The following is a 13,811-nucleotide window of genomic DNA, read 5'->3' as shown; positions in this document are numbered from 1 at the left end:
GCTAATGCAGTTAGCCCACTGAATTTGCAGCTTCGAGATTCCTCTTTTTTTCTGAGCTTAAGTGGTGCCGTGCCAAAGTGAATGCCGTTGCCAAGAGGAGGCTTGTCTTTGATTGGCCTCCACACGAGATGAATTCGTTTACCTACGGCCCCTTGAAGTGAGGCGGCTGAGGAGAGGGATAGAAGCAAGGGAGTGGGAGGTGGGAGAGAAAGAAAAGTGATAGTGATTAAAAATAGTCGAGACGGAAATAAGAGAAGGTGAGAGGGGGGGGGGGACAAGAAAGAGGGAGAAGTAGATTTAGATACTGTAAATATGGCGATAGAGGGAAGAAGGGTCGGAAATGTAGAGATGGGAATGGTTGAGATGAAGGGAGGATGAGAAAAAGGAGAGAACGGGAAGAGAGAGGTTGTTGGAAAGCAGATCCAAAGAGATTTGACCTTACCTTGAACTGCACTTTATTTGGCTCAGTATTTGGCGTGGGCCCTAATCTCTCACTTTTATCTACGTCTACTCTCCCAGTCTTTTTTCAGTCCTCTGTTTTTAGCTCAAGGGGAGACAGAGTTGGATCGGCCACCAATCGAATCCAGACTGAAATATCTCAGCCGTGGACTGCCATTAAATTATTTTCCAAACATTCGTGGTCCCCAGAGGAGGAATCCTAGTGATTTTGGTGTTTCCCCTGAATCCCCCCTGTAAATTGTCCCAAATATTGAAGCTAAATTAATGATAAACACGACTCCAGTGGGAGGATAATGTTGTTTTGTGTCTGCAGGATGTGCAAAAGAACATTATTTAACTTTAAAACGCTGGGTACCGAAATCCCACATGACCGGTACCTACCACACCCAATCACAATGCAGATTTCAGGTCCTGAGCTCCGTACTCAGGTAGCTGCCCTTCTTACAGGCAGCATAAACATCACTGCAGGTGCATAGTTAACAATACACTTAAGTCTGGTGGCAACAGACTCTCTACATGGCTCCAGCAGCACGTAACGTTAGCCTACAATTAGTTAGCCGCTACCTCAAACTCCAGTCGACAACAAAAGGCCTAAAGCTAAACGGCTCGATTTCACGTGAAAGAATTCCGTTTAAAAACAATTCCGTGTATAGAGGGGAACCTAGCAACACGTGGGATACGTTGGAAAGCGGAGGGATGCTCCGTGTTTGACTCCATGCCGAGCACATCAGCCGGCAGTGTGGGTCCCCCTGGTGGGAAGACAATTAATGACGAGTTGGGAGGTGGAGTGTTTTAATGTATTTAGCACTGAAATTGTTATAAGGTGGGTGGGTAACTTTTTATTTGTAATGTGATTGTTGTCCTTTCAGCTTGTTTTTCTGCCCCCTAGTGCCCATAAAATAAATGAGTGCAGCTTTGACATCTGTATGGTTTTTGTTTTTTTCATAGCTGTAGTATGTTGATGTGTATAAGGCCGCCGGTGCATCCCCGTATCCGCTGTGTTTGAAGCCAAGTTGCACACAAACTTTTCTTCAGCAAAGCAAAGACCTCTTCACTGCATCCTCTTCCTCATCTGACCTATTTTTTATTTTATTTTACTGCAAGCATTTTGCACACCTCCCCTGCCCTCCCACTCCTCTGTGTAGTGAGGAAGGGAAGCCATTGTGGCTCCAGAGCTTCAGACGAGCTGCGGAGATGCATCGAGTTTCTCTGGCACATCCTCATATCTGATCTAGATCCAGCTCTGTGTCAGAGAGGCTCTGGATGAATCTGCCAAACCCACAGCTGTTCCCCTCCATCACTCCCTCAGCCCCCCTCTCGCCCTCTCCGTCCCTTCCCCTCCCCTCCACCGCCTCTGCCTGCTAATGAGCGACAGTAAGCAAATTAAAAGTATTGATTGCCATTTTGTAAACCCAAAGCTTTTTTTTTTTTTCCTTCTATCTCCACACCTTCTTTTTAAGAGGCAGGCACACGAGGGAGTCTCATCTTTCCTCTCTGAAATCATCCTCCAGCTGAATTAAGAATCCACCAACCTCCTTCTCTCTTTCTGCCAAGTCTCCTCTCTCTTGCCATCTATCGCACTCCCTCTCACTCCGGCTCTGTCGTCTCTCTCCACAGCCACAACACCAAGACAACATCGTGGCTGGACCCGAGGCTCGCCAAGAAGGCAAAGCCGCCCGAGGAATGCAAAGAGGACGGTGAGTACCGCGTCTCTATCTTCTAGCACCTCTCTGCTCCTCGCGTTCACTGCTTTTGATTTCCTCGAGCCTCCCACAGCTTTTTATTCTACTAGATTTGAGGCTCGCCTGTTGGTCTAACACGAAGGAGACGGCGAGACGCTTTCGTCCTCGGCTCATCGGAGGAACGTTTAGTGCCAGGGTAGCGTTTCTGTTTATGAGGAGTTATGTGGTCGTGTTAACCAACGGCGGTCGCTGTGAGTAGGAAGTCTCATGATATGTGTTTTAAAAGCCCAGGTTCAGAGGCACTGGAAGTCACAAAGACTTCTTTATTCTCAACTGAGAGAGAGTGTCCTTCACCCGCCCACACACACACACACACACACACACACACACACACACACACACACACACACACACACACACACACACACGCAGACACACGCATTCACAAACACACACATAAGAGAAAGAACAGGGATGAATGTTAATGCAGCCGCTGTACATATACGGATCGATCTTTTCGGGCCCCCCCCCCCCCCCCCCCCCCCCAACTTTCCCATTCGTCTTTTCTATACGTGTCAAAGCGAGACGAGGATTTATGGTCTGAGTTATAGACGGGGAGGTGGTGGAGATGAGGAGGAGAACCGGAGGTAGAGATGGACACTGACAACAGATGAGAAATTACTTTTTAAGTCTGCGTGCGTGGTTTGTGCTCACGGTGGGCGGATGCTTTATATTATATTTTCATTGTTTGTCTGTTAGCAAGATTCGGCAAAAGATTTTCTTGTAACGTGGCAGACGGTTGGATTATGGGAGAACTCATAAAACTTTAGAGGAACTTCAATTTCTTTAACATTGTGAGATAAGGCGTCTTTCCACATATCCACAGAATCAGGAAGTGTGCCGATATCTGTGAACGGGTGAAATTTGGTTTCGGATGATGATAATGATCTGAAATTTGTGAATCAAACATTTATAGTATCAAATATTCCTGTTGGAGAATGGATATTACTGCATTTGATAAAAGCAGTTTCGAGAAAACTTGTGTGTACATGGTATCTGATCTCATTACGTGTATATACAATATGGTGATAACGTGGCCTATAAGCCTTGGTGGGGGTGGGTGCTCGCTGAGTGCCCTTCAGGTTGCGTGTATTCATGGGTAACAACAAGGATAGAGTTACTCTTAAAATACATCCAGTACTCAGACAGAGAGACGGTGCAGTGCTGGGTCAAACTCTGTTTCCACATCACACCTGCCTGGTTTCCCTGCTTCGTGGGACATTAGGGCCTTTACACATATTGTTTCTATTATCTTTTATTCTCTATTTGTTCTATTATCGGTTTATAAAATGTGAAAATGTCCGTCGCGAGTTTCCAGAGTGAAACGCGAGCCTTTTGAAACTGCTCATTTCAGTCTGACCAGCCGTCCATCGGCTGGAAAACCAATATAAAACAAAGTCACTTCAACAATTTGGTTCAGGCTGAAATATCTCGTCAACTATTTGATAGTTTGTCATGAAATTCTGTGCAGACACTTGTGGTTCCCAGACGATGAATCCTCACAACTTTGCTGATGCTCTGATTTATCCTTCAGCGTCTCCTTTGAGGTTGACATTTGTGCTTTCGATTAAAATTTCTAGTAGTGACTAGTGAATAAGAGAGAGATCTAAGAGCATAACTAATGAATTTCAATTTGACAAAACACCTGTTTTCTTTCTCTTGGTACTCCTGCTCCCATCCACAGTCCAAAGACCTGACTTTTAGGTTAGCTGGAGACTCTAAATCACCTCTAGGTGTGAGTCTCAGCATGAATAATTGTTTGTATTTATTCCTGCGATACATTAGCGTCCTGTCCAGGGTGTAGCCTGCCTCTTGCCCCATATCAGCTATTCTTAGATCTAGAGGAGAAGCGGTATAGCTGCTGGATGGATTGAACTATTTCAGTAGAGTGAGAGAGGGAGCGGTGGTATCCAGTCTGAAAGCATCTGCACTGTTCTGCACTGGTGGCATTAATAAAAACGGGCCCTCGTCGTGTTAACACTTTGCTCATTTTATCCTTCAAACAGAATTACCGTCCTGATCTTGTATTTTGCTCACAAGACCCCCCGTGCCGTCGCTGAACATCCCCTTTCCCCTTCAGTCTGTACATCAAAGAGCAGAAAGAGCTCGGAGATGATGAGATGACACGGAAACAAAGACGGAGACACTTGTGAGGAATTGTTCCAAATGCGATTGCACTTTTATCTCCGGCTCGTTCAATCCCATTCATCTACTGGAGGACGCTCCAGCAGAGGAGAGGTGCTGGTGGTTGTTATCGATCTCGTTGGGCGACTCATCCACTTAGGTGGTCCCGTCTGAGGAGACCATGGTGCAATGGGGGGGCTGCATCTTTGTGAAGAGGTAGAAAAATATTTAGTTGGGCCAAGTTGATGTCAGTCAGTTGACAACAACGATAAATCATAAAAGTAAAAACTATGTTCGGTGAATTGAAATAAATCCGCTTTTTAACCCAACCACTGCCACATTTTGTTATTTTACTTCCTTCTTGTACAATTTGTGATGTAAATTATTAAGGCAAATCTTATCTGCCATCTTGGGCCAATGACAGGAGGGAGCCACGGCATCTAAGTCGTTAGTTTGGCCCATGTCCCATCCACTAACACGGAGGAGACAGGCTTTATGACCTATACTGCAGCCAGCCACCAGGGAGCGATCAAGGCACTTTGGCTTCACACCAGAGGAGCTGTCATGTCGTCCATCTTTACATACGGTCTATGTTTATTACACTGTCTTCTAGCTGTCTTTGATTAGTTGAGTTTCTCAGGATGTTCTTTTTCACTGCCAGGTCTTAACTATCGGGGGAAAACAGTGAATATTAGAGCGGAGTCTGGTCTTTTCTGGTCTTTTCTGGTCTCTTTAGCTCTCAGAAACTTTGAGCTGGTCTCAGAATGAAGGGGTTTGTGTAAGCAGCCAGAGAAGAGGAGTGTTGTTCACTTTAAACGTCCACAGCCGGGTGGCACCAGACGCCCCTGGGAGCTGAGCTCAGTTAGGGAGAGAAAAGCTGCCTCCGTAAATTCGGTATTGATTGGTGGAAAAGATGTGCGGTTTTTTTTTATGTGTGTGTGTGCGTGTGTGTGTGTGAGAGTGTGTGTTTGTGTTCATTTTTGGACCTGCACCATGCTCTGATAAGCGCTAACAGGATCGCAGGGTGGGGTCTGTGAGCTGTGACGGAACAACAGGCTGAGAGGAGGAGGAAGAGGAGGACAGCACTAAGTGGGAAACACACACAGAGAAGAACAGATGTAGAGGAAGTGTTTGGATCCAGTGTCATACACCACAACGTCAACACAATTAAAATGATACTGGAATACTTTTAAATAGCTCAGAGTTATTATCACTTAGGTCTGACGCTTGTTACTCTGGTGGTTCTACAGGTCTCAAGTCCTCAGATGCTCAGAGAGGTTGTGAACAAGACAACACTTCATACAGATTATCTAACTTCTTTATAACTGGAGGTAAAACCAGATGTGGGAGAATCTGAAATCCAAATTGTTGTCTGCACCGGCCACAAGCTGCAGACTAGTTTCTAGTAAAATGCATTTTCCTGCAAAACAAACATTATCTGAGGGAATTTAGTTGTCTTCCCTTATTATTTCAGTAATATTAGTGTTAATATTAGTAATAGTAGTGCTTCTATGTAATGACAACTGCTTTGTGTGTCTAAAAAACGTATATCTATTGGAATATGATGTGTGATGTCATGAAGAAGTCACAAAGGAGTCGAAAATCTATAATCTATTGGTCATTAGATTAGAAAATGGTTGATGGGAATGATATAAATTATAAATTAACTTTTTCAAACAATAACATTAGAGAAACAAACTTTATCTTCAATCATACGTCATTCTGTTGTCTTTCCTGATGACATCATAAAATGTAAACATCAAATCTCAAAATTGCCTAATTGGAGTATATAGTGTCAATGTTATAAATTTAAAATCTTAAATGTAAAGTCTTTAACGTCAATAGTAACCAGTGACTCCTGCTCTGATGTAATTATAGTGGAGTAAAAATGAAAAAAACAGCTGAGCCAACATACAGAATATTATGAAAATGAACCGTATACTTGAGAAAATGTTTACACCGCAGCTGAAGGTGAAATCTTTATCACGTTCAAAGTCAGTTGTGAACATGAAGGTGAAAAACCAGGTGCTGTCAGAGAAGTGTATGTTTGCTTTATCGTTCCTGCTCGTTCCTGCTCCCGTGAAGACGGAGCAGACGACATCACAGAAGCCTTGTCGTTACATAACTCGTATTTCTCACCTCCTCTCTCTACCTCCGTATCCATCTTTGTGCTCCCCTCCCTCCCTCCCTCCCTCCCTCCCTCCCTCCCCTCTTCCTGTCTCCTCTTTTTGTTTTGGCAGACGAAAAAGAACGAGAACAGGCTCTTTACTGAACCTCGCTGTTGTTTCAAACTCTCTCAGCCTCTTAAAGTTTTTTTGTTTTTTCCCTTCCTGCCAAATGTTTGTTGGCTGGGAAAAAAAGAGAAGCTGAGGGGCCCCCCCCGCTGTCGTCTCACCTGAGTCTGTACTCAGCTCTGCCAGCGCAGGTAGCGAGAACCCCCCCCCCCCCCCCCCCCCCGACAAGCGAATTAAAAGCAGACAAAACAGCGAGTTGTTGTTCGCCCCTATTTCAGCACGTTTCATCAGACAACAGTGTTTTCCTATTCAGAGCAGCACAAACAACACAGCAATGAAAACTTTGAGAGTGATGCTCCGGTTTGAAGGATTGTAATTATCTCATATGCTTTTATTGTATTTTTATCGGACCGTCTGAGGACAGTGATGTGTTTTCTGAACATTAGCGCACGTGAACCTTATCAAGTAATAACACACGCTAATGTTTTTAACCTGAATACGAGCAGAATACGTCTCCTTTGAGTTGTTATCGTCGCTCTCAGGGAACCTCACAACTCTTGAGGGAAAATAGTTTTTATTTTTCACCCTCGGGGGGGCCCGAAAAAATAAATTGAAAAGAAAGAGAGAAGGAGAAATGTCACGTCGGCTGTTCACTCTGTTTTCCTTTTAGCCGCTTCAGTGGCACCACAGACACAGACTTTGTCACTTCTGTGTGATGCTGGGAAGTTTTTTCACATTTTTTTTCGGGGGACACTGAATTTGAACGCGCGCTCCGTGTGCTCGCCGTCCTACAGGTGAGTTATTACACGCTGGGAGACGCGGCGCCCTCCTTCACCTCGAGACTCTTGCGGCAGTAGGGAGCGGGGGGGGGGGGGGGGGGGGGCAGTTGTAGCTGTCTGCGACGTGATTGATGGGTGTATTTTGAGAACATCCCCAGCAGAGCACGCCTGCGGCCTGGAGATTGGAAGGAGGATTCAAAAGACGGTGTGAGGCAGATGCACATATGTGTGTGCTTGTGTGTGTGTGTGTGTGTGTGTGTGTGGCCGGTACCTGGTGCATTAGCTGTCACTTTGCGTCTATATCAGCCTCAATGCATTTTTAACTGCACCCAAGTGAACTCATATACTATAAGTTGAACTCAATATCAATATTTTGATATTTATATGTTTGTCTTTGCGTCTGGGATAAAGTAAAAGAATGAGTTTGATGATAATTTTTCATTTTCTTTTCATTTCAAACCCCACGAATAGATTATATTCATGAATATTTCCTGTTTGTTGTTCTCCAGAAACCATTTAAAAGCCCATAAATGAACTCCGGGTGATTTGTTACTGTTCTATGATGAACATGGGGCTGTATTTTATTTTTGAATTAATCCCCTGCACATCATCCTGAGCACTGAATACTCACCAGAGCACTGAATGTTTATCAGTCCACAGCTAAAAATAGTCCCTGAGCAGATTCATTATTTACTCCTGTTTGAGCTACAAACGTCTGTGTCTGGCTGTGTTATTGAAATTATTCAGACTATTTAAAAATGAAAGCTCCACTTTTATGGTTTTAAAGGTTTGTATCCTCAGTGGGAATAAACAGGCCACAGACACGGTAACAAAATCTTTTAGCTCATGGCTTATTCTATTTATTTGACTCTACCTACTCAACAAACAGCAAAAGGTAAAATCAGTAGATCATTCTACATGTTTTGGCTTTAAATTAAAAAAAAATATATATTTTTTTAATATTTGCTCGAGCCCCAATTTTGATCTCATGACAGTTTTATTAATATTCCAGTGCTTTTTTGTCAAATTTGCTTGAAAATGTATTAAAAAGTTTGATTTCTGTGGATTGATTATTAAATTAATCAAGATTTTTCAGCTCTAATACAAATAATATTCAATTCATTAGTTGTAGCACATAACTACGAATAAATTCATCCCTCTCAACACAATTTACTTCACAGACTTTCTCATTATTTATATTTTATGTACAAATGGACGACTTCACAAACTACAAAGTCCATTTTTAATGAACTTTTCCCAAAGATGGTTTCTTTGATTTAACTTTTTATCACACTGATGAATGTTCAGGTGTTGATTTTACAAATTAGTAATTTGATGCTATTAAACATGGTGAAAGGTCATGATTGGTCGAGCGCATGTATCAGTGGGATCATCCATCATCATATACCGTCTATAATTCAGCTCATTATGGTGATATTGAAGTTTGTCTTTTTTTTACACCACTGGTCCAATAAGCAAATCGGATTTTCGTCAGTTTAGATTCTAATTGAGTTAAAAATGTGTTGAATCTAATTAACGTTAATTACAATTTCATTGCATCAACAAACCTATTACAAAACAAGCTCATTTACATAATTTTCATTAACATGTAACAAGAGTCTCGTAAAAGAAAAACGTCTCCGCTCCTGGAACCACGGGGACGAGGAGGAGGTTCCTGTAGAGTAATACTGCAGCAGAATTAGTGTGTGTGTGTGTGTGTGTGTGTGTGTGTGTGTGTGTGTGTGTGTGTGTGTGTGTGTGTGTGTGTGTGTGTGTGTGTGTACTGTAATTGTTAGCCCAATAAAGCCGAGCTTCGGAGGTGAAAGAGGAGAGAATAAGTGCCAGGTCACGGTTCAGTACGTCTCTGTGTCTCTGTCCCCGGATCGTCCTACGAGCTTGCGAAGCCGTTTGATTTTGCATTTGTATTCCGCTGCTTAACTATTGTCTGCTCGCTCTGAGACACAGACCAGTGGGACGGGGGGGGGGGGACGGGGGAATCTAAGGACATGGTTTTCTCCACATGGCACGGGAGCATTAAACAGGAAAACAACGAAAAAACCAGCAGCATCGGTGAAACGGAGCCTAATTCACCAGACGAGTCAAACTCTGCCTCTGCCAGCGACTGACACAATTAAGTGATTTGTTGGGAAAGCCAGGGGTGTCACATTGACTTTCCCTGTCACAGTGGAGATGTATTGGCTTGTTAATCATTTTCTAAAAGACTTAAATCAAGAATCTTCCCCCAGCGGAGGGAAAATGTTCCCCTGATTAATGTGTGTCGGGCCTGTGATGTAAGAATGTAGCAGTCAATCTCAGCTCATCCATCTGCGTCAAGCCCTGCCCCAACTTTTGAGATTTCATCATAGTCTAAACAGATTCGGCCACATGATTTATGGGCAGCTATTAGTGTGGCGGAGCTTGTGCGTTGGAGTGAGACTTGGACCGCAGCTTCCTGTCCGAGCCCGTCAGAGCTTGAGAGAAAACTAACCGAGCCTGACCCACATCCGACAGGTAGGTCTAGACTGCTTTTTGCAGTTTGTCCTCTGGGATCTGTAATATTCTAGTTATTTACAGCAGGTACAGTAACACAATCCTCATAATCCTCATGTCAAATTTATTACGAGCGCCGTTTTTAAGTATTTTGGGGCAAGTTCAAGTCTTAAGTCCCTGGTTTCAAACTCAGAAATTGACCGATTAGTTCCAAAAGTTAATAATCCAGAGATACCCTGCTGAACATCAGTCTCACCATGTTTGGTTAAAATCGGTTCATGCATTGTTGAGTTATTTTGTACACACACACACACACACACACACATGCAATGGAACAGGGTGATGCTTTTGTATCGTTTTCTATTGACACCATGTCCCTCTAATCTGAATTCAACTAATACCCTCAAAATACAAATCCCAGTTGTGTGTGATGGATTTTATTAGCCCCGTCTCTCTGAGTGTGACGTGCAGTAAACGTTTCTCTGATCCTGCACAGGAGCCCCGAGTCAAGTCATCGTCGTCACATTCTCAAATTCTCCTCTTCATCGATCGACTTTTACTTCAGGCAGATTTATAGCCGTGTGAATTCCCCCTCTCTTTTTATTTTGGCTCACACATCCTTGTTTGAGTCACATTTTACAGCAGCCCAGTGACTCTCACACACGACGCAGACTCTGCTCATTTAACAGCCTCGGCATCCCAGCTCCCCCCCCCCTCCAATCCACTGAGACCGAGGCGGGTAAATTGCTCTTATTGAGATTTTCTCTTCCAAGTCATGTTTGCCCCTCAACAAGCTCCACGAGGCCGTAACAACACTGAGTGCGTGCCGAGGCCAGCGGGCTCCACTCAGAGCGCTCAGTGTCCCCCGTCCTCACAACTTCACTTTAATGTGCTTTTGATTGTGTCGGACAAGACGGTGATTATCAGTAAGAAAAACATGATGAAATGTTTTCCCCCGTTGATTCGAGAGAGCGCGGAGTTCGTGAATTATAGTTTATGGTGGTTGAGGAATTGGACTTCATCAGAATATGAATCAGTCACAATCAATACATTTAACTCTGATTATATAGTTGGTTTCTGAAAAAGAAATAATAGAACTGCCAAGAATAAAAAGATTTTAAGGTGGAAGATTCAGACGAGGTTAGCGGAGGTTTCTGCTGATTTTCACAGAGGAGCTGGAAGTCTGGATAATATCAGATAACTCACTTTATTTTTATGCAAACACGGAGGGAATTGAATTCATGGGAGGTCTGCGTGTATTAATTTTCACCGGGTTCTGTCCCTGCTACAGAAACTTCATAATGACCATATCTAATACCTTATTTCACAAAGTGACGTCTGCTTGTTTTATGATAACAGCTCAATAGTGTTTAAATATGATAAATTATGACCATGGAAATAAATCCAGGCCTCATTTTCCAAATAATTTGTTATGTTGTTTGTTTGTTTTTGTTTTTTTTCAGCTTCTGTAATTTAATAAGTCAAAAATGACAAAAGAACCTTTTTTTCACAGTCACCAAGAAATTGAAGTTGAATATAAGTTACTGCTCTTTTGTTATGAAGTCAAACTATGTTTCAATACTTTAATACTGCTAACACTCTGTTATTACCTCCACCAAGGTTTTCACCGCTGTCCTTGTTGGTTGGTTGGTGAGTTAGTTGGTTGGTTTGTGGGTTGGTTGGTTGGTTGGTTGGTTGGTTGGTTGGTTGGTCGGTTGGCTACATGTGATTGAATGTAGTTTCATAAGGGATCTGTTGGGCCTTGGTGGAGATGCTCTGAGTTCCATAGTTGCCTCTGTTAATACTGGTTTTCATTGTTTAGTGGAGTTTTTACAGGACGTAATCGATTGCAGAATCCTGGGTGATTGATGACCAGCTTTCCTTCTCCCAGTTGTGGAGCTTTTCACTGCACAATATGAGAAAAATCCGGCCTTATCTGATTCACTACACCATCCTGATACAAAACTAAAAGTCAAGTTTGCTCAAAACATAATGAAAAACTCCCTCGAACTCTGACTGCTGTCTCATAACAATTTGAGTTTGTGTGGCTGCTGTAAACAAACATTCTGTGTTTGCTTCTCAGATCCAGAGTTTAGCAAATGAAATGTTGTCTGTTGCACTGATTTAGCCTTCAGGTCATTTTATCTCATGGGTTATCAAAATTGTGATAAATGTACTTGAATGTATGTACTTGTACGTGTGTGTCTGTGTCTGTGTGTGCGTTTGTGACATTTCATAAACTCAGATAAGTAGTTTTGTTGTAGTTTCTTTGTCTGCGTTGACATTTCCACTTTTCAGCTTAAGCTTGAGTTTAGATGGCCGTCAGCGATTCTTAACCCCTGCTCACGACAACAGCAAACAAAACTCTTATTTGTGCAGAAGCCTAACTTGTTGCGTATTTCATCGGAGTGTGCTGCTAATTCCTGAAAGTCGGTACTCACTAGTTGAAGTTTCCATGAATCACTTTGACCCCGGCACAGTGCAGCACCCCGTTGAAAAGGACTTTAATTTCTGGAAGGCTACAGGCACTCGAAATGATTCAGTTCAGCTGCTTTTCTCCTCAAAGGAAAAGAAAGAATAGAGTAAAAAGAAACAGGACATGTGTAAATCCCTGCGGTGTCTCAGGGCTGTGTGGTTTGCCACCCAGACCAAATTAGAAATAGCAGAATAAAACATGCAGAAGCTTGTGAGCATGAAACTTCACTTCAAAAAGAGCCTTGTGTGAGACGCGGAAGGAGAACATGAGATCGGGAGGATACTTAGGATGGAGGGAGCAGAGATGGGAGAAGTCAGGGGAAGTAAGGTGAAGCAGAAAGAGAGAGACGTTATGGAGAGGTACCGGGGGTTGAGAGAATATGTGGAAGATGTCAGGATGCCTCCTGCTGGTAGTAAGTGGTCCTCCACCTGTGACTGCAGGACGAGAGATGCCAAACATTGTTCCACTCGCTTTCGGGCTCCGTCATAAGAACTCCTGCCCGTGCAGTTCACACCAGCTTGACATTTTCCTCCTGGACTCATGCGGCATGGCAGTGATAAGCAGTGTCGGCTTTTTACAGTGTGGTGTACACACACACACACACACACACACACACACACACACACACACACACACACACACACACACACACACACACACATTGTCCCATGGAGCTAGGACTCCATTGCAGGCTGCTGACAGAGAGGTTATAAACGACGCTCAGTGGAGCCAAACAACAGAGAGCGAGCAAAGAGACAATCCTCCCAGGTTCAGCATTTATCAGCGCGCTGCTCAGTGAAAGAAACATTTCATTGTGTGTTTTTTTTGGTGGGGGGGAGCACTGCAGCCATGACACCACAGGAACACACAGGACACGAATTTCTGCAGAATAGCGACCTCTGTGGCAGGAAGGTTATCCAACGTGAGCTAACGTTAATTAACATGAAACACAAAAAGCATCAAGAGATCATTTCGATCGACTACGACTAAGTTCCGAATATCGTTGGATGTTTTGGTCACATGGAAATGATTGATGCCACTTTCCTGATTGTATATTAGAGTGAAAATGTTTAGTTAATAACTTTTCTCACAAAGAAAGTAGTAAGTAAAAAAATAAAATCTCACAGCGGCTCCAGAGGAAAAGACGAGAAAATCACCACATTTAGTTTTTGGGGTTTTATTTCCAACTGAAGCTGTTTAAATAATCTGGTTTATCTGTTGGCGTCTTCCCAACGTGTGTCTCTTCTGTCTTCCCTGCTCCGACCTTTAGCGACGCTGTATCGTAAATAACGCTGTTTTCTTTGTTATAAATAAACCAGAATTATGCTGTGGGTGTTGTTTGCGGCCTGATTTGTTTGAGTTTTGTCTTTTCTTCTTCCTGTTAGTGAGAGCGGAGACATTTCTGGCTCCTTCTTGTGGACATTTAAATAGAAAAGGCTCTGGCTAAGATTCATGACAGCCCTTTGATCTCTACACGTGTGTGTGTGTGTGTGTGTGTGTGTATACG

The 13,811-nt window shown here is 43.2% G+C and overlaps 1 protein-coding gene across 9 annotated transcripts in view; it reads left to right on the top strand.

Annotated features, from left to right (window-relative positions):
• Positions 1–13,811, top strand: part of magi2a (membrane associated guanylate kinase, WW and PDZ domain containing 2a) — a 176,817-nt gene that overhangs the window by 119,851 nt on the left and 43,155 nt on the right. For all 9 annotated transcript variants that reach the window (XM_034578120.1, XM_034578125.1, XM_034578123.1 and 6 more), the window contains exon 6: positions 2,077–2,156. In XM_034578120.1, coding sequence (XP_034434011.1) covers positions 2,077–2,156 — 80 coding nt within the window. The remainder of the gene's footprint in view (positions 1–2,076; positions 2,157–13,811) is intronic.

This window comes from Hippoglossus hippoglossus, chromosome 23 (genome assembly GCF_009819705.1).
Source record: "Hippoglossus hippoglossus isolate fHipHip1 chromosome 23, fHipHip1.pri, whole genome shotgun sequence".
In the NCBI taxonomy this organism is placed as follows: Eukaryota; Metazoa; Chordata; class Actinopteri; order Pleuronectiformes; family Pleuronectidae; genus Hippoglossus; species Hippoglossus hippoglossus.
The sequence above is the reverse complement of the archived record's forward strand: the minus strand, read 5'-3'. Positions and strand labels throughout refer to the sequence as shown.